At 50.6% G+C, this 25493-nt stretch overlaps 1 protein-coding gene across 1 annotated transcript in view; it reads left to right on the top strand.

Moving 5' to 3' along the window:
* naaladl1 (N-acetylated alpha-linked acidic dipeptidase like 1) overlaps positions 1-25493 on the top strand; it is a 97408-nt gene that overhangs the window by 59825 nt on the left and 12090 nt on the right. Inside the window, exons 16-23 of the mRNA XM_087983714.1 lie at positions 7014-7115; positions 9717-9802; positions 14109-14228; positions 15451-15536; positions 16033-16096; positions 17653-17720; positions 19246-19337; positions 25038-25128. Coding sequence (XP_087839840.1) covers positions 7014-7115; positions 9717-9802; positions 14109-14228; positions 15451-15536; positions 16033-16096; positions 17653-17720; positions 19246-19337; positions 25038-25128 — 709 coding nt within the window. The remainder of the gene's footprint in view (positions 1-7013; positions 7116-9716; positions 9803-14108; positions 14229-15450; positions 15537-16032; positions 16097-17652; positions 17721-19245; positions 19338-25037; positions 25129-25493) is intronic.

A 25493-nucleotide genomic window follows, 5' to 3' on the forward strand; every position in this document is an offset into this window, starting at 1 on the left:
GGGAAACAAGGGGGGAAGGTGATGGGGGAACAAGTGGGGAAGGTGATGGGGAAACAAGGGGGGAAGGTGATGGGGGAACAAGATGAAGGTGATGGGGGGACAAGTGGGGAAGGTGATGGGGAAACAAGGGGGGAGGGTGATGGGGAACAAGTGGGGAAGGTGATGGGGGAACAAGTGGGGAAGGTGATGGGGGGACAAGTGGGGAAGGTGATGGGGAAACAAGGGGGGAAGGTGATGGGGGAACAAGATGGAAGGTGATGGGGGGACAAGTGGGGAAGGTGATGGGGAAACAAGGGGGGAAGGTGATGGGGGAACAAGTGGGGAAGGTGATGGGGGAAACAAGGGGGGAAGGTGATGGGGGAACAAGTGGGGAAGGTGATGGGGAAACAAGGGGGGAAGGTGATGGGGGAACAAGATGGAAGGTGATGGGGGGACAAGTGGGGAAGGTGATGGGGAAACAAGGGGAGAAGGTGATGGGGAAACAAGGGGGAATGTGATGGGGGAACAAGCGGGGAAGGTGATGGGGGAACAAGGGGGAAGGTGATGGGGGAACAAGGGGAAAGGTGATGGGGGATCAAGGTGGGAAGGTGATGGGGGAACAAGTGGGGAAGGTGATGGGGAAACAAGTGGGGAAGGTGATGGGGGAACAAGTGGGGAAGGTGATGGGGGACAAGTGGGGAAGTTGATGGGGGAACAAGTGGGGAAGGTGATGGGGGAACAAGTGGGGGAGGTGATGGTGAACAAGTGGGGAAGGTGATGGGGAACAAGGGGGGAAGGTGATGGGGAACAAGTGGGGAAGGTGATGGGGAACAAGGGGGGAAGGTGATGGGGGAACAAGTGGGGAAGGTGATGGGGGAACAAGGGGGAAGGTGATGGGGAACAATTGGGGAAGGTGATGGGGGAACAAGTGGGGAAGGTGATGGGGAACAATTGGGGAAGTTGATGGGGAACAAGTGGGGAGGGTGATGGGGAACAAGGGGGGAAGGTGATGGGGAACAAGTGGGGAAGGTGATGGGGGAACAAGTGGGGAATGTGATCGGGAACAAGTGGGGACGTTGATGGGGAACAAGTGGGGAAGGTGATGGGGGAACAAGGGGGGAAGGTGATGGGGGACAAGTGGGGAAGGTGATGGGGGAACAAGTGGGGAAGGTGATGGGGAACAAGTGAGGAAGGTGATGGGGAACAAGGGGGAAGGTGATGGGGAAACAAGTGAGGAAGGTGATGGGGGAATAAGGTGGAAGGTGATGGGGGAACAAGTGGGGAAGGTGATGGGGAAACAAGGGGGGAAGGTGATGGGGGAACAAGATGGAAGGTGATGGGGGGACAAGTGGGGAAGGTGATGGGGAAACAAGGGGGGAAGGTGATGGGGGAACAAGATGGAAGGTGATGGGGGGACAAGTGGGGAAGGTGATGGGGGAACAAGGGGGGAAGGTGATGGGGGAACAAGGTGGAAGGTGATGGGGGGACAAGTGGGGAAGGTGATGGGGAAACAAGGGGGGAAGGTGATGGGGGAACAAGATGGAAGGTGATGGGGGGACAAGTGGGGAAGGTGATGGGGGAACAAGGGGGGAAGGTGATGGGGGAACAATTGGGGAAGGTGATGGGGGAACAAGGGGGGAAGGTGATGGGGGAACAAGGGGGGAAGGTGTTGGGGGAACAAGTGGGGAAGGTGATGGGGGAACAAGGGGGGAAGGTGATGGGGGAACAAGGGGGGAAGGTGATGGGGGAACAATTGGGGAAGGTGATGGGGGAAACAAGGGGGGAAGGTGATGGGGGAAACAAGGGGGGAAGGTGATGGGGGAACAAGTGGGGAAGGTGATGGGGAAACAAGGGGGGAAGGTGATGGGGGAACAAGATGAAGGTGATGGGGGGACAAGTGGGGAAGGTGATGGGGAAACAAGGGGGGAGGGTGATGGGGGAACAAGTGGGGAAGGTGATGGGGGAACAAGTGGGGAAGGTGATGGGGGGACAAGTGGGGAAGGTGATGGGGAAACAAGGGGGGAAGGTGATGGGGGAACAAGATGGAAGGTGATGGGGGGACAAGTGGGGAAGGTGATGGGGAAACAAGGGGGGAAGGTGATGGGGGAACAAGTGGGGAAGGTGATGGGGGAAACAAGGGGGGAAGGTGATGGGGGAACAAGTGGGGAAGGTGATGGGGAAACAAGGGGGGAAGGTGATGGGGGAACAAGATGGAAGGTGATGGGGGGACAAGTGGGGAAGGTGATGGGGAAACAAGGGGAGAAGGTGATGGGGAAACAAGGGGGAATGTGATGGGGGAACAAGCGGGGAAGGTGATGGGGGAACAAGGGGGAAGGTGATGGGGGAACAAGGGGAAAGGTGATGGGGGATCAAGGTGGGAAGGTGATGGGGGAACAAGTGGGGAAGGTGATGGGGAAACAAGTGGGGAAGGTGATGGGGGAACAAGTGGGGAAGGTGATGGGGGACAAGTGGGGAAGTTGATGGGGGAACAAGTGGGGAAGGTGATGGGGGAACAAGTGGGGGAGGTGATGGTGAACAAGTGGGGAGGGTGATGGGGGAACAAGGGGGGAAGGTGATGGGGAACAAGGGGGGAAGGTGATGGGGAACAAGTGGGGAAGGTGATGGGGAACAAGGGGGGAAGGTGATGGGGGAACAAGTGGGGAAGGTGATGGGGGAACAAGGGGGAAGGTGATGGGGAACAATTGGGGAAGGTGATGGGGGAACAAGTGGGGAAGGTGATGGGGAACAATTGGGGAAGTTGATGGGGAACAAGTGGGGAGGGTGATGGGGAACAAGGGGGGAAGGTGATGGGGAACAAGTGGGGAAGGTGATGGGGGAACAAGTGGGGAATGTGATCGGGAACAAGTGGGGACGTTGATGGGGAACAAGTGGGGAAGGTGATGGGGGAACAAGGGGGGAAGGTGATGGGGGACAAGTGGGGAAGGTGATGGGGGAACAAGTGGGGAAGGTGATGGGGAACAAGGGGGGAAGGTGATGGGGGAACAAGGGGGGAAGGTGATGGGCGAACAAGTGGGGAAGGTGTTGGGGGAACAAGTGGGGAAGGGGTTGGGGGAAGAAGTGGGGAAGGTGATGGGGGAACAATTGGGGAAGGTGATGGGGGAACAAGGGGGAATGTGATGGGGGAACAAGGGGAAAGGTGATGGGGGATCAAGGTGGGAAGGTGATGGGGGAACAAGGGGGGAAGGTGATGGGGAAACAAGTGGGGAAGGTGATGGGGGAACAAGTGGGGAAGGTGATGGGGAACAAGTGGGGAAGGTGATGGGGAACAATTGGGGAAGGTGATGGGGGAACAAGTGGGGAAGGTGATGGGGGAACAAGTGGGGAAGGTGATGGGGAACAAGTGGGAAAGGTGATGGGGGAACAAGTGGGGAAGGTGATGGGGAACAAGGGGGGAAGGTGATGGGGGAACAAGTGGGGAAGGTGATGGGGGAACAAGTGGGGGAGGTGATGGGGAACAAGTGGGGAGGGTGATGGGGGAACAAGGGGGGAAGGTGATGGGGAACAAGGGGGGAAGGTGATGGGGGAACAAGGGGGGAAGGTGATGGGGGAACAAGTGGGGAAGGTGATGGGGGAACAAGTGGGGGAGGTGATGGGGAACAAGTGGGGAGGGTGATGGGGGAACAAGGGGGGAAGGTGATGGGGGAACAAGGGGGAATGTGATGGGGGAACAAGGGGAAAGGTGATGGGGGATCAAGGTGGGAAGGTGATGGGGGAACAAGGGGGGAAGGTGATGGGGAAACAAGTGGGGAAGGTGATGGGGGAACAAGTGGGGAAGGTGATGGGGAACAAGTGGGGAAGGTGATGGGGAACAATTGGGGAAGGTGATGGGGGAACAAGTGGGGAAGGTGATGGGGGAACAAGTGGGGAAGGTGATGGGGAACAAGTGGGAAAGGTGATGGGGGAACAAGTGGGGAAGGTGATGGGGAACAAGGGGGGAAGGTGATGGGGGAACAAGTGGGGAAGGTGATGGGGGAACAAGTGGGGGAGGTGATGGGGAACAAGTGGGGAGGGTGATGGGGGAACAAGGGGGGAAGGTGATGGGGAACAAGGGGGGAAGGTGATGGGGGAACAAGGGGGGAAGGTGATGGGGGAACAAGTGGGGAAGGTGATGGGGGAACAAGTGGGGGAGGTGATGGGGAACAAGTGGGGAGGGTGATGGGGGAACAAGGGGGGAAGGTGATGCGGGAACAAGTGGGGAAGGTGATGGGGGAACAAGTGGGGGAGGTGATGGGGGAACAAGGGGGGGAAGGTGATGGGGGAACAAGTGGGGACGGTGATGGGGGAACAAGTGGGGGAGGTGATGGGGAACAAGTGGGGAGGGTGATGGGGGAACAAGGGGGGAAGGTAATGGGGAACAAGGGGGGAAGGTGATGGAGGAACAAGTGGGGAAGGTGATGGGGGAACAAGTGGGGAAGGTGATGGGGGAACAAGTGGGGGAGGTGATGGGGAACAAGTGGGGAGGGTGATGGGGGAACAAGGGGGGAAGGTGATGGGGGAACAAGTGGGGAAGGTGATGGGGAACAAGTGGGGGAGGTGATGGGGAACAAGTGGGGAGGGTGATGGGGGAACAAGGGGGGAAGGTGATGGGGAACAGGTGAGGAGGGTGATGGGGGAACAAGGGGGAAGGTAATGGGGGTACAAGTGGGGAAGGTGATGGGGGAACAAGTGGGGAAGGTAATGGGGGTACAAGTGGGGAAGGTGATGGGGAACAGGTGAGGAGGGTGATGGGGGAACAAGGGGGAAGGTAATGGGGGTACAAGTGGGGAAGGTGATGCGGGAACAGGTGAGGAGGGTGATGGGGGAACAAGGGGGAAGGTAATGGGGGTACAAGTGGGGAAGGTGATGCGGGAACAAGTGGGGAAGGTAATGGGGGTACAAGTGGGGAAGGTGATGGGGAACAAGGGGGGAAGGTAATGGGGGTACAAGTGGGGAAGGTGATGGGGAACAAGGGGGGAAGGTGATGGGGGTACAAGTGGGGAAGGTGATGGGGGAACAAGTGGGGAAGGTAATGGGGGTACAAGTGGGGAAGGTGATGGGGAACAAGGGGGGAAGGTGATGGGGGAACAAGTGGGGAAGGTGATGGGGAACAAGTGGGGAAGGTGATGGGGAACAAGGGGGGAAGGTGATGGGGAACAAGTGGGGAAGTTGATGGGGGAACAAGGGGGGAAGGTGATGGGGGAACAAGTGGGGAAGGTAATGGGGGTACAAGTGGGGAAGGTGGATGGGGAACAAGTTGGGAAGGTGATGTGGGAACAATTGGGGAAGGTGATGTGGGAACAAGGGGGGAAGGTGATGGGGGACAAGTGGGGAAGGTGATGGGGGAACAAGGGGGGAAGGTGATGGGGGAACAAGGGGGAAGCTGATGGGGAACAAGTGGGGAAGGTGATGGGGGAACAAGGGGGAAGGTGATGGGGGAACAAGGGGGAAGCTGATGGGGAACAAGTGGGGAAGGTGATGGGGGAACAAGGGGGGAAGGTGATGGAACAAGGGGGGAAGGTGATGGGGGAACAAGTGGGGAAGGTGATGGGGAACAAGGGGGGAAGGTGATGGGGGAGCAAGGGGGGAAGGTGATGGGGGAACAAGGGGGAAGGTGATGGGGGAACAAGGGGGAAGCTGATGGGGAACAAGTGGGGAAGGTGATGGGGGAACAAGGGGGAAGGTGATGGGGGAACAAGGGGGAAGCTGATGGGGAACAAGTGGGGAAGGTGATGGGGGAACAAGGGGGGAAGGTGATGGAACAAGGGGGGAAGGTGATGGGGGAACAAGTGGGGAAGGTGATGGGGAACAAGGGGGGAAGGTGATGGGGGAGCAAGGGGGGAAGGTGATGGGGAACAAGGGGGGAAGGTGATGGGGAACAAGTGGGGAAGGTGATGGGGAACAAGGGGGGAAGGTGATGGGGGAGCAAGGGGGGAAGGTGATGGGGAACAAGGGGGGAAGGTGATGGGGAACAAGGGAGGAAGGTGATGGGGGAACAAGGGAGGAAGGTGATGGGGAACAATTGGGGAAGGTGATGGGGGAACAATTGGGGAAGGTGATGGGGGAACAATAGGGGAAGGTGATGGGGGAACAAGTGGGGAAGGTGATGGGGGAACAAGGGGGAAGGTGATGGGGGAACAAGGGGGAAGTTGATGGGGAACAAGTGGGGAAGGTGATGGGGGAACAAGGGGGGAAGGTGATGGGGGAACAATTGGGGAAGGTGATGGGGAACAAGGGGGGAAGGTGATGGGGGAACAAGGGGGGAAGGTGATGGGGGAACAAGGGGGGAAGGTGATGGGGAACAAGTGGGGAAGGTGATGGGGGAACAAGGGGCGAAGTAGATGGGGGAACAAGGGGGGAAGGTGATGGGGAACAAGGGGGGAAGGTGATGGGGAACAAGTGGGGAAGGTGATGGGGGAACAAGTGGGGAAGGTGATGGGGGAACAAGGGGGGAAGGTGATGGGGAACAAGTGGGGAAGGTGATGGGGGAACAAGGGGGGAAGGTGATGGGGGAACAAGTGGGGAAGGTGATGGGGGAACAAGTGGGGAAGGTGATGGGGAACAAGGGGGGAAGGTGATGGGGAACAAGTGGGGAAGGTGATGGGGGAACAAGTGGGGAAGGTGATGGGGAACAAGGGGGGAAGGTGATGGGGAACAAGTGGGGAAGGTGATGGGGGAACAAGGGGGGAAGGTGGTGGGGAACAAGGGGGAATGTGATGGGGGAACAAGGGGGGAAGGTGATGGGGGAACAAGTGGGGAAGGTGATGGGGGAACAAGGGGGAAGGTGATGGGGGAACAAGTGGGGAAGGTGATGGGTAATCACGAGGAAAGGGATAGGGTATCAAATGGGAAGGCAGGGAAGGAGGTGGGATCATGGTTACTAAGGTGGATTCAGCAAAATTATGGGGCGATATTCTCGCGTCACAGAGGTATTCCATGAGACTCTTGACTGTTGGCTTCAATGATTGGCGTGCTCCAGCTTACATCATTCACCTTGTTGGCCAATCTGACGTTGAATGCTCCTTCATTTCTTTCAGCGGATTGGCTGGAGATGAAGCTCCTGAAAGCTGGCAGGGAGCCCTTGGCTGCAGATACCACCTGGGACCTGGCTTCCACAACAAGAGCTCCTTTGTAAACAGGTTAGCTTGCTTTGGTGCAGAGATCGATGAGTTTGCTAATGCTTGGCTGAATGCTGCCATTGGAGATTTAACTGGGCAAGGTTGGTTTGAACCAGTATCTGTTTCTCCACAAGCAGCATGACTGGATATAGTCCTGTTTTCTCTCATTGTTTCACTGGATGTGGGCGTCAATGGCTAGGCCCAGCATTTATTGCCCGTCCCTAATTGCCCCTTGAACTGAGTGATTTGTTCAGCTAATTCAGAGGGCAGTTAGGAGTCAACCACATTGCTGTGGGTCTGGATTCCTGCATCGGCCCAGGCCAGGTACGAACAGCAGATTTCATTCATGAAAGAGCATTAGTGAACCAGATAGATTTTTACAACAATTGATGAAAGTTTCCAAGCTCACTATCACTGAGAAACCTAGAATTGTTGATAGAGTCATAGAGATGTACAGCATGGAAACAGACCCTTCGGTCCAACCCGTCCATGCCGACCAGATATCCCAACCCAATCTAGTCCCACCTGCCAGCACCCGGCTCATATCCCTCCAAACCCTTCCTATTCATATACCCATCCAAATGCCTCTTAAATGTTGCAATTGTACCAGCCTCCACCTCTTCCTCTGGCAGCTCATTCCATACACATACCACCCTCTGTGTGAAAAAGTTGCCCCTTAGGTCTGTTTTATATCTTTCCCCTCTCATCCTAAACCTATGCCCCTCTAGTTCTGGACTCCCCGACCGCAGGGAAAAGACTTTGTCTATTTATCCTATCCATGCCCCTCATAATTTTATGAACCTCTATAAGGTCACCCCTCAGCCTCCGACTCTCCAGGGAAAACAGCCCCAGCCTGTTCAGCCTCTCCCTATAGCTCAAATCCTCCAAGCCTGGCAACATCCTTGTAAATCTTTTCTGAACCCTTTCAAGTTTCACAACATCTTTCCGATAGGAAGGAGACCAGAATTGCACGCAATATTCCAACAGTGGCCTAACCAATGTCCTTACAACCGCAACATGACCTCCCAACTCCTGTACTCAATACTCTGACCAATAAAAGAAAGCATACCAAACGCCGCCTTCACTATCCTATCTACCTGCCACTCCACTTTCAAGGAGCTATCATCTTTCAATTTCATTTGTTGAATTTAAATTCTACAGCTGTTGTTTGGGGGTTTGAACCCATGTCCCGTGGTTTACTAGGCCAGTGACAATACCACTTTACCACCATCCTACTTTTCCTGTTGCCCTCCCTTGCCTGAGGTTGGCCCTGCGCTGTCAGACGGAGGCCGTAATTCTCAACCCTCCAACGGATCCGATATTGGCCTCAGGACACTGCACTTCTGAGTGGCCGTGAGACCTTTTACATCTTCCTGAGTATGGTCTCAGGATTACATCCCAACTGAAAGGCAACATCCCTGACAGTGCAGCATTCCCTCAGCACCAGCCTGCATTGTTGCATCCCTAACTAATTCCAACTCAGAGAGAGGGAGAGATAGGGAGAGGGAGAGGAGGGGAAAAACTGATCAGGACATTTTAATGCTTAAGGCATCATTGACTTGCATCATCCCTCCCTTTCAGGAAGAGGGGAGCACACTCTGGCCTAATACAGAGCTGATGGTTGATCGAAGAACTCTTGTGTTAAATGCTGTGCAGATGTCACACAGTGTAGGAGTATTCAGAACTGTGAGGAAGGGTACGATTCTGAAAGAACTTGCAAGAGCTGACAGACCCTTTCAGGGATGTGTGGGGTGTGGCAGGGGAGGATGTACTTGCACACATCACTAAAGGTGGCAAGGCAGTTTGCAAATGTAGTTAACTCAGCTCTGAGCTTTACGAATAGAGGCAAGAAGGTTATGTCAAACTTGTCTGAAACACTGGATCAGCCTCAGCTGGAATAAAGTATCTGGACACCAAACTGCAGGAAAGGTGTGAGGGAGAGTTTATAAAGAATTCACAGGAATGGTCCCAGGAATGAGGAACTTCAGTGATCCCCAAGCAGAACAGAGCTGTCCTGCCCTCTGCACATTGCTTGACCTTACTCCCGTCACAATAGTGTCAAGCGATCAAATCTGATTGCCTAGAACACAAGAGCAAGATGGTTATATTAAACTTGAATAAAACAGTTCTGTACACCATACTTCAAGAAAGATGTGAAGGTTCCAGAGACGGTGTTGAGCAAACCCAGGAGAATGATCCCAGGGTCAAGGGTTTTCATTGACATGGACAGATTGGAGAAGTTGGGAGCGTTCTCCTTCAAGAGGAGCATGGAGACTTGATCAAGGTGTTCAAAACCATAAGGGGTCTGGGACAGAGGAGAGCAGGAGATACTGTTCCTACTGGAGGAAGGATAAAGAAGAGGGTACAAATTGTGGGTGACTGACAACAGTTTCATGAAACGAGTGGTTGGGTTCAGGAATGCGCTGCCTAGGACTGTGGGCAAGGCAGGTTCAATCAAAGCTTTGCAAATGGGGAATCGGTTATTATTATCAGCAGGGGAGTGGGATGTCAAGAGTTACTCCAGTAGAGAGCTGCGATGAGACCCAGGTGCTAATGACCTCTTCCTGTGCTGTCATCACCTTGAGATTCTCAGAAATTAACCGCATGTTGCTTTGACTGCAGCGAGGTACAAGTCAACGTGTTCAACAAGCGGGAGGTAAAACCATCAGACAATGTGATCGGAGTTATCCGTGGGAGCGTAGAACCAGGTAAGTCTGCATCTGTGGGCAGCAAGGCTGCTTCTAGCGTGGAAGGGCACTGCCAATGGGAACAGTGTGAGGTGTAAAAGTGCAAAGTGATGACAGGAGTCCTGTCTGCAGACTGTGGAGTCCTGCATATCCTTCTTTGGGGAATTCTGATAAAATACAACATATTTCTGGCTCTTACCAGGCCAACTTGCACAGATTTCACCAGTTTCCTCATTTCCCCTCCCCCCACCTTACCCCAGTTCCAACCTGCCAGCTTAACACCATCCTCATGACCTGTCCTATCTGTTAATCTTCCTTCCCACCTATCTGCTCCACCCTCCTCTCCAACCTATCACCTTCATCCCCACCTCCATCCACCTATTGTACTCTTAGCTACCTTCTCCCCAGCCCCACCCCCCTCCCATTTACCTCTCCACCCCGGAGGCTCCCTGCCTCATTCCCGATGAAGGGCTTTTGCCCGAAACATCGATTTTCCTACTCCTTGGATGCTGCCTGACCTGCTGTGCTTTTCCAGCACCGTTCTAATCTTGTCCCGGGATTTAGGACCACAAGTTGAGGGAGTGGGGTGTAGAGGATTCACCAATTGCCAAGGGACCAAGGCCACAGGGGACTGATGCCAGGTGAATAGGTGGGGGAAGTGACCGCATCACTGTGAAAGATGGAGATGTGGGTTGGCTTAGGCCTTCAGGGGGCGCCCACCTCCCAATGTCAGGGCATTGCGATGCCTTTAAATGCCACACAGTGTGCCACGCATGGTTAAGGTCCAGTGAAGGGACAGACACCCCCCTCCGCTGCCACCTGCCGCCCACCCTCTCACTACCGGTTTTGAAACATCAAACCTATCGTCGAAAAACCTTCATCAGGTATCTGGGAGCAGACCACATTAAAAAGATCTCCTTGAGTCAGGGCACTGGCCATAGATCAGTCAAACAGGCCGAGGAGCCAAGAACATCCTGTATTTATATATCTACTTCCACAGCCACAACACCCCTCATGGCAAATTGGCTACTGTTCTGAAGTTTAGCCGTAGACCCTTGATGGCACAGAAGGAGACTGGTCAACTCTGTACTTCCCTCACCACACCTCCTCAGCCCACATCACTATTGCAAACTAAGAAATAGGACACCAGTTACTGCGCAGCAAGCTCTCATGAACAACAATGTGATACTGGCAAGACAATCTGTTTATTGTAACTTTTGATGGGTATGATAAATTTTAGTCCCAGGACAGGAGGAGAAATACCCCTTTACATCCCTTGTCCCAGTACTGACCCTCCGAGAATGCGGCACTCTCTCAGTACTGACCATCCATCAGTGAGCACTCCCTCAGTACTGATCCTTCAACAGTGCAGAACTCCCTCAGTACTGATCCTACGACAATGTGGAGCTCCCTTAGTACTGACCCTCCGACAATGCAGAGTTCCTTCAGTACTGACCCTCCGACACTGCAGAGCTCCCTCAGAACTAACCCTCTGACAGTGTGGCAGACCCTCTGACAGTGCAGAGTTCCCTCAGTACTGACCCTCCGACAGTGCAGAGCTCCCTCAGCACTGACCCTCCGACAGTGCAGAGCTCCCTCAGAACTGACCATCTGACATTGTGGCACGCCCTCAGCACTGACTCTCCGACAGTGCAGAGCTCCCTCAACCCTCCGACAGTGCAGAGCTCCCTCAGTACTGACCCTCCGACAGTGCAGCACTCCCTCAGTACTGACCCTCTGACAGTGCGGCACTCCCTCAATACTGACCCTCCGACAGTGCGGCACTCCCTCAGTACTGGCCCTCTGACAGTGCAACACTCCCTCAGCACTAAATTTCTACGGTGCGGAACTCCCTCAGTACTGGCCCTCCGACAGTGCGGCACTCCCTCAGTACTGACCCTCCGACAGTGCAGCACTCCCTCAGTACTGACCCTCCGATAGTGCGGCACTCCCTCAGCACTGACCCTCTGACATTGTGGCACTCCTTCAGCACTGACCCTCTGACAGTGCAGAGCTCCCTCAATACTAACCCTCCGACAGTGCAGCATTCCCTCAGTACTGACCCTCCGACAGTGCAGCACTCCCTCAGTACTGACCCTCTGACAGTGCAACACTCCCTCAGCACTAAATTTCTACGGTGCGGCACTCCCTCAGTACTGGCCCTCTGACAGTGCAACACTCCCTCAGTACTAACCCTCCGACAGTGTGGCACACCCTCAGCACTATATTTCTACAGTGCGGCACTCCCTCAGTACTGGTCCTCCGACAGTGCAGCACTCCCTCAGTACTAACCCTCCGACAGTGTGGCACACCCTCAGCACTATATTTCTACAGTGCGGCACTCCCTCAGTACTGGCCCTAGGACAGTGCAGCACTTCCTCAGTACTGACCCTCCGACAGTGCAGCAGTCCCTCAGTACTGACCCTCCAACAGTGTGGTGATCCCTCAGTACTGACCCTCTGACAGTGCAGCACTCCCTCAGCACTGACCCTCCAACAGTGCAGCGCTCCCTGAGTACTGGCCCTCTGACAGTGCAGCACTCCCTGAGTACTGGCCCTCTGACAGTGCAGCACTCCCTCAGTACTGGCCCTCTGACAGTGCAACACTCCCTCAGCACTTACCCTCTGACAGTGCAGCGCTCCCTCAGTACCGGCCCTCAGCACTAAAGTTTTACAATGCAGCGCTCCCTCAGTACTGACCCTCTGACAGTGCAACGCTCCCTCAGCACTGACCCTCCAACAGTGCAGCGCTCCCTGAGTACTGGCCCTCTGACAGTGCAACACTCCCTCAGCACTTACCCTCTGACAGTGCAGCGCTCCCTCAGTACCGGCCCTCAGCACTAAAGTTTTACAATGCAGCGCTCCCTCAGTACTGACCCTCTGACAGTGCAACGCTCCCTCAGCACTGACCCTCCAACAGTGCAGCGCTCCCTGAGTACTGGCCCTCTGACAGTGCAGCACTCCCTGAGTACTGGCCCTCTGACAGTGCAGCACTCCCTGAGTACTGGCCCTCTGACAGTGCAGCACTCCCTGAGTACTGGCCCTCTGACAGTGCAACACTCCCTCAGCACTTACCCTCTGACAGTGCAGCGCTCCCTCAGTACCGGCCCTCAGCACTAAAGTTTTACAATGCAGCGCTCCCTCAGTACTGGCCCTCTGACAGTGCAGCGCTCCCTCAGCACTGACCCTCCGACAGTGCAGCGCTCCCTCAGCACTGACCCTCCGACAGTGCAGCGCTCCCTGAGTACTGGCCCTCTGACAGTGCAGCACTCCCTGAGTACTGGCCCTCTGACAGTGCAACAGTCCCTCAGCACTTACCCTCTGACAGTGCAGCGCTCCCTCAGTACCGGCCCTCAGCACTAAATTTTTACGGTGCAGCGCTCCCTCAGGACTGACCCTCTGACAGTGCAACGGTCCCTCAGTACTGACTCACCAACAGTGCAGCATTCCCTCAGTACTGACCCTCTGGCAGTGTGGCACTCCCTCAGTACTGACCCTCCGACAGTGCGGCACTCCCTCAGTACTGACCCTCCGACAGTGCGGCACTCCCTCAGTACTAACCCTCCGACAGTGCGGCACTCCCTCAGTACTAGCCCTCTGACAGTGCAACACTCCCTCGCACTATATTTCTACAGTGCGGCACTCCCTCAGTACTGACCCTCCGACAGTGCGGCACCTCCTCAGTACTGGCCCTAGGACAGTGCAGCACTCCCTCAGTACTGACCCTCCGACAGTGCAGCACTCTCTCAGTACTGACCCTCCGACAGTGCAGCACTCCCTCAGTACTGACCTCCAACAGTGTGGTGCTCCCTCAGTACTGACCCTCCGACAGTGCAGCGCTCCCTGAGTACTAGCCCTCTGATAGTGCAGCACTCCCTGAGTACTGGCCCTCTGACAGTGCAACACTCCCTCAGCACTAAATTTCTACAGTGCAGCATTCCCTCAGTACTGACTCACCAACAGTGCAGCACCCCCTCAGTACTAACCCTCTGACAGTGCAATGCTCCCTCAGTACTGACCCTCCAACAGTGTGGTGCTCCCTCAGTACTGACCCTCTGGCAGTGTGGCACTCCCTCAGTACTGACCCTCCGACAATGCGGCACTCCCTCAGTACTGACCCTCCAACAGTGTGGTGCTCCCTCAGTACTGACCCTCTGACAGTGCGGCGCTCCCTCAGTACTGACCCTCCGACAGTGCAACAGTCCCTCAGCACTAAATTTCTACAGTGCAGCGCTCCCTGTGACCCCTCTGTCTCTGCACCGTGTGAGTGTCCTTATTGAGTATTAAGTCTTCTGTGGCCTTACTTCTCAACTTTCCTCCTGTTTTAGATCGCTACGTAATCTATGGCAATCACCGTGACAGTTGGGTCCATGGTGCTATCGACCCCAGTAGTGGCACTGCGGTCATGTTGGAGATCACCAGAGTCATGGGCAAGATGGTGAAGGAAGGTGAGTAACCAGCAGAATGGGATCTTCCCCTGTCACATTGTACACTGACTTTTTACCTCTGGGGAGGTCTGCGTCAGGCCTAGCCCAGCCGAGCAGTATGACCACAGCCTCGGGCAGTTGGAGTTACAGATAGCACCAAGATGACAACAGTATAGTCATCAGTACTTGCATTTGAGGAAAGAAGTCTGTCACACCAAAGCTGACATGACATGTACAATCTGGTGAACCTGGCATTTTGAGCTCTGCCACATCTGGACACAAGTTTCTTGGCTTGACAAAGTAGCTACAGGTTATGGAGGGATAATAGAAAAGTTGAAGCCACAATCTGATTGGCCATAATCTTATAAAATGGCAGAGCAAACTGTACGGGCTGAACGGCCTCCACTCATTCCTTGTTTATATGTTCCAACATGCTCTCTGTTTCTCACAGCTGCCTTTCACCCCCTGATTTCGCATAAGCCTTCATAGACTGGTTAACGTGGAGGCTACTAGATCCTGCTCAGGTCCTCTCTCGAAGGACCACCTCTGTACTAGGCACTGGGAGCTCACTCTGCTCCCCCCTCAATTCCCTCATTTTTTTTAACCGGTACCTACCATCCACGCCCATTGGATGGGAGTGTCCCACCACATGCCAACGGTGGTCCAGCCTCCACATACGAATGCCTTGATACCCCACCACAATACAATAGAGGGAATTCTAAATGCGAAGGCTAGCCTTCGTCTCCACAAGGACTGTGCGGTGGTCATTCTTACTAATACTGCCATGGACGGATGCATCTGTGCCAGGCAAATTGATGAGAACAAGGTTCAAGTGGATATTTCTCTCCTGTTGGCTCCCTCATTACCTGTCACAGACCCAACCTGGCAGCAGTGTCCTTTAGGACTCAATCAGCTCAGTCACTTGTGCTGCTACTGAGGTATACTTGGTGACAGACATTAAGTCCCCCATCCAGAGTCCAATCTGCACCCTTGCTATCCTCTGTGGTTCTTCCAAGTGTTATTCAACATGGGACAGTAATGATTCACCAGCTGAAGGGGAGGTGGGAAGCAGAATGTGGGAATCAGTTCCAGTACCCTAAATCTCTCCATCTCTCTCCTCCTTTCAGGCAGTCTTTAAACTGTTCTCTTTGACTAAGGTTTTGGTCACCTGTGTCTCAGCCCTTGTTTGTTAATTGTTCCTTTACTGGGGCATTATGGTTACTCACCGTTGTTGTTGTTGTAGGCAAATGGCGGCCACGCCGTTCAATCATTTTCGGCAGCTGGGGCGCGGAGGAGTTTGGTTTAATCGGCTCCACAGAATGGACCGAGGTAAGGTGGACACAATCCGCAGTCAGGAGTCTCCCCGTGTTGTTTCAGCTCCCTGGGTGCTCACAGTGCATTGAAATAAATGGGGAGACCCCGAGAGGTGAGGGTGAACAAGAAACCCCCATCGCACATTCTTTGAGCACAGTTATTCCATCATGTTGAGAGCAAACCTTTGCCTTTACCTGGCTGGCTTTCGCCACCTCAGGAACCCCCACGGCGCTTCACATACCACAAAGTGCTCTCGTAATTTGGCAACCAACCTGTGCACAAAACTGTCAGGAAATAATGAACTAGATCCTCTGTCTTTAGTCAGGTTGGTCAGGATTACTATCCTGGATTATTGGCCCAGATATTTATGTTGGAGTCTCTGGCCTGGGGTTTGAATCCATCACCTATAGCTACTCAATTAGCCACGGCCGACACTGCCTAGTGGTGGACACGGGAGAGTGGGAGGGAGCCTGTTGGCCATATTTCCCGTCGTGTTCTCTCCCTGATCTAGGAATACTACAAGAAACTGATTGAGAGGACTGTGGGATACATCAACGTGGACATTGCAGTGTTTGGTAAGAAACCTTGAGTGTTTGCCACATGTTATCTTCCTCTATCTCTCCCTCACTATTTGTGTGTGTGTGTGTGTCTTTCTGTTTCTCAGTGTCTGACTCACTGTCTTTCTCTCTCTGTTCATGTCTGTGTCTGACTGTCTCTGTCTCTCTCTATTTTTCACTCTTTCTCTAATCTTCCTCTGTCTCTCTTGATTTTGCTTCCTGTTTCCCATTTGCCTTCCCTAGTTCTCACACACATTTTCACAGTTCCTGTCTTGTTCCCTATATCTGCTTTAAGTTCCACAAACAGTATCCAGAATGAGAGGTCATAGATTTGGGACAAGGGGTAGCAGCTTTAAAACAGAAATGAGGAGGAATTACCTCTCTCGAAGGGTCATGAATCTGTGGATTAAGTACCCTAGAGTGTAGTGGATGCTGGGATATTGAATAAATTTAACCAAATGATAGACATTTTTAAATTAGTAATGAATTGAAGTGTTATGGAGAGTGGGCAGGAAAGTGGATTTGAGGCCAAGGTAAGGTCAACCATGATGGTATAAATGATGGAACAGGCTCAAATTGCCTACTCCTGCTCCTTGTTCTTGGATTCTTACGTCAGGTTGTCTGGAAATCTATTTACTTGCACTTAAATAATGCTTTTAAAAATACTTTTGAGGTGAATAGTTCAGTGCATTGGAAAACAGGGGTAGATGAGGAAATCAAACAGGGCTATAACCTCGCCCAAGGTATCCTATGGCACAGGAAGACAGGGTCAAAAAGAAGTTTCCTTTTACAATGATAGACAGAATGATTCCAGATGTCAGGCAATGTGCAGGTTTCAGACAGAGAAAATCAGATCATTCCGAGAGAGGGACCTGTATCAGCAGCAATCTCCAAAACAGTGAGGGCAAAAGAAAATAAGTGCCCAACGCCGTGGAAGCTGTCGACAGAAAAGCTCCAGAAATAGACGGCTTTAGGGTGTCAGAGAGGAGGACATCCTACCGGGCTGTTAAATATATGGGTTTAAGAACGCATGTTAAGGAGTAAGTGGGCTTTGTTAACAATTTGCTTCTGGGTCTCATGAAGTGAAGAAATAGCATAGAGTGCATGCAAACGTTTGCTGAAAAGAAACTAAAATTCAGCTGTATCCACTGAGCAAGGAAAAGCAGAAACAGCTCCTTCTGTGGGGGTTTGAGGATCTGTATGGTTGTTGTGGAAGGTGAAAGGGTTGAATCTTTATTTCTGAGTTTCTGAAATGATAAGATCATTTCAAATGGTGGAAAAGGGTTCTTTTTTGGCCTTTGTGTGTAACAAACATGATTTTCTTTTGTTCAAAGTACATTGGCAGCCTCTTGTGAATATGTTGAGTGACTGATCTTAAGGGTAAACAAATTGAAAAAATAAACCATGTGGTCTGTAAAGCCAGGTTTCCCTCTGGGATCTGACGTGTTCAGTAAAACCAGCTGGAATCAGGAATTTTGAGAGCACTAGGAAGACCCGCCTGGCGATGGTCTGGAGCTCTCTTTTAATGATGAGGTGTTTATATTGATCATTCTTTTTCTCTGCAACGGTTACAGCCAATGCCACCTTGAGAGCCAGTGGATCCCCAGCGGTGCAGAGTGTGGTGTTTGACGCAGCTAAGCAGGTAGGCACTGTCCAATTCTCACCTGAGAAACCTGCCTTTGGTCAGCCACAGTAGCCACTGTCCAGAGTAAAGACCCTTCCCACCTTCCATGTGATGGAATTACACAGAATTGACAGCTTCAAAATGAGCCATTCAGCCCGTCTGCCCTGTGCTAGAGTTTCTTCTCCACACCGCCTGTTCTCTCTTACACCATCACCCTATCCTTCCATTCCTTTTTCCCTCGTATTTACCCCAGTCTCCCCTTGAACACATCAGTACAATTGAGTAAACAAGGAGGAACCTTTTCCAATGGCAGGATGGTCAGTGACCAGAAGAATACCACAGTGATCCCCGGTTTGAGAAGAATTGGAAAGTTCTTTCAAAGAGCTAGCACAGCACAATGGGCCAAATGGTCTCCCTGTGTGCTGTAGATTTTATCGCCGATGTCGTAATGAGTTCCAAATTCTCACCATACTCTTGGCTGTGATGAAGGCACATGATTTTATTTGGAACGTTGGGGTTTTTTTTGTGGCCATACTATGGCTTTAAATGGTGTATTTTGATTTTGTGTTTTTTTTTAAGAGACATGTTAAGACAGAGGCGCCAAGCTATCTGTCTGAATCCAGTAAAGAGCTTGTGAGGCATTGTGACTTTTTGTTAGAGTTGGAACAATAGAAGCAGCCTGGATGGGTGTGGTCAAGCCCCCCCAAGCCAGGATATTTGGATTTATTTTAGCAGTAGCAGCTGCTGGGGTCATGAAGCTGGGTTTGGAATCTACAGTACATCTGTTTCTGCTACTCTCTCTCAGAGTTTTTTCTTCATGTTTTTCCTCCTGGACTGGAGAATGCCTGTGAGACGATCTATTTTAATTAATTTCCTTTTGCCAAGGTGTGTTTATGGGATGTTATTATATTGGAACAGTTACTGTTTAGTGGTTAAATGAGCTATTATTCTGTTAAGTTTTCCAGTAGAATTAAATCATTCCAATTTCTTTTCTCTTTTGTTGTATTTTAACTATAGTGTATGAATAAAGTGTGGTTTACTTCATGACTGGTAGTTTAACCAATCGGATTGCATCTGAAACGCAATGCCTGGCGAAAACGTGATGGTCCAGGCTATCTCCTTAATGTATTTTGAAGGGGTTTGGTAAAGTCCGTAACAATTTTAAAGTGGCCACGACCTCATAGAGCTTCCAGTTCGAATTGTATTTCCAAACTATGGTGTTAAGAAATGAAAGACATAGATGTGTTTTAGTTTTGAGTTGAGAGAGGGGTACTGCATTGTCCGAAGGTTTGGTTACATACATCTAAATGTGATCTTTAAAACCTGAAGTGAATAGGTCAGTGCACTAGAAACAAGGGTGGAGGACAAAAAGAATACTATTATTGCCCAACAACAAGTTGGGAGACAGGAAGACTGAACCATCCACGAGCTTTACTGTGAGGTTTAAGATCCTGCAACTGATGAGTGTTGCTGCGCTCCTGATGCAATGTCTCGTTCTAGTTCTGTGACTGGGCTTTTACTGCTTATCATTCTGGGTTTCTAGGTCTCAGCTCCTGGACACAGTGACCTGTCTGTCTATGAAAACTGGATGAAGCATTCAAACCGAACAAGTGCTCTCCATGGCCTCATTCCAAAGTAAGCTCGCTCCTGGATATCTAACCAGAACCCCCATGATCTTAAGGAATTTGACCTTGTTGTGGTAATAAAACTTCTCATCTGCCATTGCATTGGTGAGGTGAGAGAGACACCTAACAGTGCAGGTATAATTAATTGATAGGAACGGAAGGGGGAATACCCATGTGGCAGAGGTCCAAGGTAGTGTAACAGTACAGACCTTACGAACTAAAGAAAGACTGAATAAATGATAGGAGACTCAAATATGTAATAGAGCAGACAAAGCCTGGAGGTAGCAGGATGGGGAAGAAAAGCTGCCTCAAAAAACAAGGGGATTATTTATACCTTTTCAGTTCTGAAGGAATCATACCGAACCTGAAATAGCTGAGGGCGGCACAGTGGCTCAGTGGTTAGCACTGCTGCCTCACAGTATCATGGTCTCAGGTTTGATTCTGGCCTCGGCGACTGTCTGTGTGGAGTTTGCACGTTCTCCCCGTGTCTGCGTGGGTTTCCTCTGGGTGCTCCGGTTTGCTCCCACAATCCAAAGATGTGCAGGTTAGGGTGCATTGGCCATGCTAAATTGCCTGTAGTGTTAGGTGCATTAGTCAGATTGGGTGGGTTACTCTCCGGAGGGTCAGTGTGGACTTGTTGGGCCGAAGGGCCTGTTTCCACACTGTAGGGAATCTAATCTAATCTAACTGTTACTTGCTCCACAGATGCTGTCAGACCTGCTGAGATTCTCCAGCATTCTCTGTTCGGGGTCATTATTCCCTAATTAACAGAGAAAGGTGGTAGCATTGAGCTGGTGAACCAGGGGGCCACAAAAGTTACCACATAACTCAGGAAGTGGAGAGGATTTTAAACGAAATAGGGGAACAAGGAACCAAATTTGGGAAAGTGTGGTAAATCAAAAAGTGGAATCCAGGCCAAAGAGAAAGGAATTAAAACAGGAAATGATAAACAGATTGTGGCAGGGAAGGAAAGGGAGATACATCAGCAGATGGGGTTAGAATTTATAAACAGAATAAAAGGATAAATTAAAGGATCTAAATCTGAATGCAGATTGCTTTTGAAACAACAGATAAACAGAAGTGAAGAAGTATGATCCATTAGCAGTTATAGACAAATGGCTGCAGGATAATATGGTTTGAGTCCTGAATCTTGAAGGGCATTTTAGGAATGAAAGGAAAGTAGGAAAAGGTGAAGGGGTGGCTCTGTTCACTAACGATGGCACAAGCATAATAAAGCAGTGTGCCCTAAATTCAGGAAATCAGTTTGTGTTAACAGTAGATAGAAATGATAAAGACAAGAAGTCACCTGTGGAAGTGGTTCAATGCCTTCCCATCCCCCAGTAATGACACAGTAAGGTGGGGCATAAAGGAAGTAATGATGAAAGCATGTCGGAAAGGCACAGTGATAATCATGGGAGATCTTAACCTACATGTTGACTGGAAAAGGGAGGGCAAGGTAAAGGTAGCCAAGATGAGGAGCTCATAGAATGTTTTCAGGATAGCTTCTTAGAACAGCACATTCTGGAGCCAACAGTACGACTGGTATTGTGCGATGAATTAATGATCTCACACTGAAGGTCGCAATGACATAATGTTGTTGAATTTTATATTCAGTTTGAGGAAAAGTGGAGAGCTTATACTGAAGCTGGGTAGGGTGCTGGTGAGGCCACACCTGGAGGACTGTGTACAACTTAGGTCTCCTTACTTGAGAAAGAATGTACTGATGCTGGAGGGAGTGCTGGGTGATTCTAGAGTTGAGGGGGTTGGCTTATGAGGAGAGACTGAGTAGACTGGGACTATACTCGTTGGAATTTAAAAGAATGAGGGGGATCTCATAGAAACATATAAAATTATGAAGGGAATAGATAAGACAGAAGCAGGGAGGTTGTTACCACTGATGGGTGGAACCAGAACGAGGGGCAAAGACTCAAAATAAGGGGGAGCAGATTTAGGACTGAGTTGAGGAGGAACTTCACCCAAAGGGTCGTGAATCTGTGGTATTCTCTGCCCAGTGAAGCTGTTGACGCTGCCTCAATGAATGTTTTTAAGGCAAAGGTAGATTTTTGAACAGTAAAGGAATTCAGGGTTATGGTGAGCAGGCAGGTAAGTGGAGCTGAGTTCATGGAAAGATCAGCCATGCTCTTATTGAAGGGCGGCACAATGGCTCAGTGGTTGGCACTACTGCCTCACAGCGCCAGGCAACCATCTGTGTGGAATTTGCATGTTCTCACCATGTCTGTGTGGGTTTCCTCTGGGTGCTCAGATATTCCTCCCACAATCCAAAGATGTGCAGGTTAGGGTGGATTGGCTGTGCTAAATTGCCCCATAGTGCCCAGGGATGTGCAGGTTAGGGTGGATTGGCTGTGCTAAATTGTCCCATAGTGCCCAGGGATGTGCAGGTTAGGGTGGATTGGCCGTGCTAAATTGTCCCATAGTGCCCAGGGATGTGCAGGTTAGGGTGGATTGGCCGTGCTAAATTGCCCCATAGTGCCCAGGGATGTGCAGGTTAGGGTGGATTGGCCGTGCTAAATTGTCCCATAGTGTCCAGGGATGTGCAGGTTAGGGTGGATTGGCCGTGCTAAATTGTCCCATAGTGTAGGTGAGGTGCGTTAGCCATGGGAAATTACAGGGTTACAGGGATAGGGTAGGGGGACAAGTCTGGATGGGATGCTGTTTGGAGGGTTCTATATGGACCCATTGGGCTGAATGGTCTCTTTTCACACTGTAGGGATTCTATGGCGGAGCAGACTCGACAGTCCAGATGGCCTACTCCTGCTCCTGTTTCTTACATAGAACATAGATAGAACATCGAACACTACAGCACAGAACAGGCCCTTCAGCCCACGATGTTGTGCCGACCATTGATCCTCATGTGTGCACCCTCAAATTTCTGTGACTATATGCATGTCCAGCAGTCTCTTAAATGTCCCCAATGACCTTGCTTCCACAACTGCTGCTGGCAATGCATTCCATGCTCTCACAACTATCTGTCTAAAGAACCTTGGGCAATATGATTTTCTATTCACAAAACCAGGTTGACTCTGCCTGATCACCTTGAACATGTCCTTGTGCCAGACAGAGCTTCTTTAATAATAGTTTATAACATCTGCCATAGGGAAAATGTTAGGCTAAAAGGACTGTAGATTCCAATTTTGGTCATTCTTACTTTTTCTCTAATATTTTCTACAAGTCTTCTAACCTTCCACATATCTTTGCACAATTACATTCTTTTTTTGAAACATTTGATACCATCTTTAATGTGGGCAGAGCAGTAGATGTGATCTATATGGACTTCAGTAAGGCGTTTGACAAGGTTCCTCATGGAACACTGATTAGCAAGGTTAGATCTCACGGAATCCAGGGTGAACTAGCCATTTGGACACAGAACTGGCTCAAAGGTAGAAGACAGAGGGTGGTGGTGGAGAGTTGTTTTTCAGACTGGAGGCCTGTGACCAGTGGAGTGCCACAAGGATTGGTGCTGAGTCCACTCCTTTTCATCATTTGTGTAAATGATTTGGATGCGAGCGTAAGAGGTACAGTTAGTAAGTTTGCAGATGACACCAAAATTGGAGGTGTAGTGGACAGTGAAGAAGGTTACCTCAGATTACAATAGGATCTTGATCAGATGGGCCAATGGGCTGAGAAATGACAGATGGAGTTTAATTCACATAAATGTGAGGTGCTGCATTTTGGGTAAGCAAATCTTAGCAGGACTTATACACTTAATGGTAAGGTCCTAGGGAGTATTGCTGAACAAAGAGACCTTGGAGTGCAGGTTCATAGCTCCTTGAAAGTGGAGTCGCAGGTAGATCGGATAGTGAAGAAGGCGTTTGGTATGCTTTCCTTTATTGGTCAGAGTATTGAGTACAGGAGTTGGGAGGTCATGTTGCAGCTGTACAGGACATTGGTTAGGCCATTGTTGGAATATTGCATGCAATTCTGGTCTCCTTCCTATCGGAAAGATGTTGTGAAACTTGAAAGGATTCAGAAACGATTTATAAGGATGTTGCCAAGCTTGGAGAGTTTGAGCTATCGGGAGAGGCTGAATAGGCTGGGGCTACTTTCCCTTGAGCGTCAGAGGCTGAGGGGTGACCTTACAGAGGTTTGTAAAATCATGATGGGCAGGGATAGGGTAAATGGACAAATTCTTTTCCCTAGGGTCGGGGAGTCCAGAACTAGAGGGCATAGGTTTAGGGTGAGAGGGGAAAGATACAAAAGAGACCTAAGGGGCAACCTTTTCACCCAGAGGGTGGTACGTGTATGGAATGAGCTGCCAGAGGAAGTGGTGGAGGCTGGTACAATTGCAACATTTAAGAGGCATTAGGATGAGTATATGAATAGGAAGGGTTTGGAGGGATATGGGCCAAGTGCTGGCAGGTGGGACTAGATTAGGTTGGGATACCTGGTCGGCATGGACGGGTTAGACCGAAGGGTCTGTTTCCATGCTGTACATCTCTATGACTCTGTGTAATGTGTGATGTGCCACAGGGATCGCTGCTAGGGCCTCAACTGTTCACAATTTACACAAATGACCTAAATGAAGAAACAGAAATCGCGGTTGCCAAATTTGCTGATCACACAAAGATAGGTACGAAAGTAAGTTGTGAAGCGAGGTTAAGTGAATGGGCAAAGATCCGGCAAATGGAGTATAATGTGGGAATATGTGAAGTTGTATGTTTTTAAAAGGAAGAATGAAAACAAAGTATGTAAGTTCTTAGATACAGAGAGATCTGGGTGTACTCGTGCAAGTACAACAAGTAACAAGGGAAACTAATAGAATGTTATCCCTTATTGTGAAGGAAGCTGAATGTAATTGTTACTGTCAGCCAGCTGGACATCACAGAATAAATGTTCTCCGATTGGAGCAATCAGGGAGCCCCGGCTGACAGATAAAGAGGGTGAATGTCAGGGATATTGGGCCTCCCTGAATACCTGGCTTAGTGAGAGGCAGTGCTATTGTCAAAGGCTATGCATTTGTAAATAAAGGTTATGGGATGCCAGCCTGTGAAGAGTTTCAAGGCACTACTGAAACCATATCTAGCTAACTGCGTAGAGTAGTGGTCTCCTTATTTAAAGAAGGATGGAAATGTGTTCCAAGCAGCTCAGAGAAAGTTTACCAGCCTAATGTCTGGAACGAATGAGTTTTCTTTTGAGGAGTGGTTGGACAGGCTGAATTTGTATCTTCTGACCATTAGATGAGCTAGAGGTGACTCGATTCAGCATATAAGATCCTGAGGGGTTTGGACAGGGTGGATGTGGAGAGGATGTTTCCTCTTGTAGGAGATTCTAGAAATAGGGTTGGCAACATCTATGGAGGAAGCAATCGAGTAGACTTTCTGATTCCAGTATGATATCGGACTGGTAGCGTTATATCTGTTTCCCTCTCTCTCTCTCTCCACACATGCTGCCAGACCTACTGAGTTCCTCCAGCATTCTCTTTGTCTTTCATATTTCCAGCCGTCCCAGTATTTCGCTTCTGCTAGAACTTGGATGACATGTAGAAAAACCTCATTGAAAACAGAGAAGAGGCAAAACCATAATCTGTGTGGGGAGTCCTTCAAACACTCTTCCTCAAAAGGCAGTAGAAATAGAGCCCTCGAACATTTCAAAATCAGAGGTGGATATATTCTTGTTAAGCAAGGGGATTGAAAGGTTTGCAATTTTAAACCCAGCGGTTGGTCCTTCTAAGATATTCACTGTTTCTTCACAGCTTGGGGAGTCTGGGAGCAGGAAGTGACTATGCACCCTTCTTCCATTATCTTGGGATCAGCTCCATGGACATTGCTTACACATACGACAAGGTAGGAGAAGCATCTTCTGTTTCCAGGTGAGCAGAGATTCTCAACTGAGGGCCAGGTGCTGGGTGTGTTACTAAGGCCTGGCTTGTTGGTCAGCTTGATACCTGGATACAACTTTGGGGCTCTGAAGCTGTGGATGGTGCAGCCAAAGTCATGTTGTACAATATTGTTTGTAGGCACAGGCAAGTGTGTGATGTATTTCTGTGTACATGCTTTGGTACTTATATTCATTGGGACCATCCAAGTGTGTGCTTGTTAATTATTTGTTCCAAGTGCCAGGGTGCGTTTATGTGTGTGTCATTGTGGATGTGTGTTATTGTAGGTGTTTCTCTATTTTGTTTCAGGAAGTATCGCTGTATTGTCAATGT

Source organism: Chiloscyllium plagiosum, unplaced genomic scaffold (genome assembly GCF_037043375.1).
Source record: "Chiloscyllium plagiosum isolate Xiang-an unplaced genomic scaffold, Cpla_swu_hap1 HiC_scaffold_46, whole genome shotgun sequence".
Lineage (NCBI taxonomy): Eukaryota > Metazoa > Chordata > Chondrichthyes > Orectolobiformes > Hemiscylliidae > Chiloscyllium > Chiloscyllium plagiosum.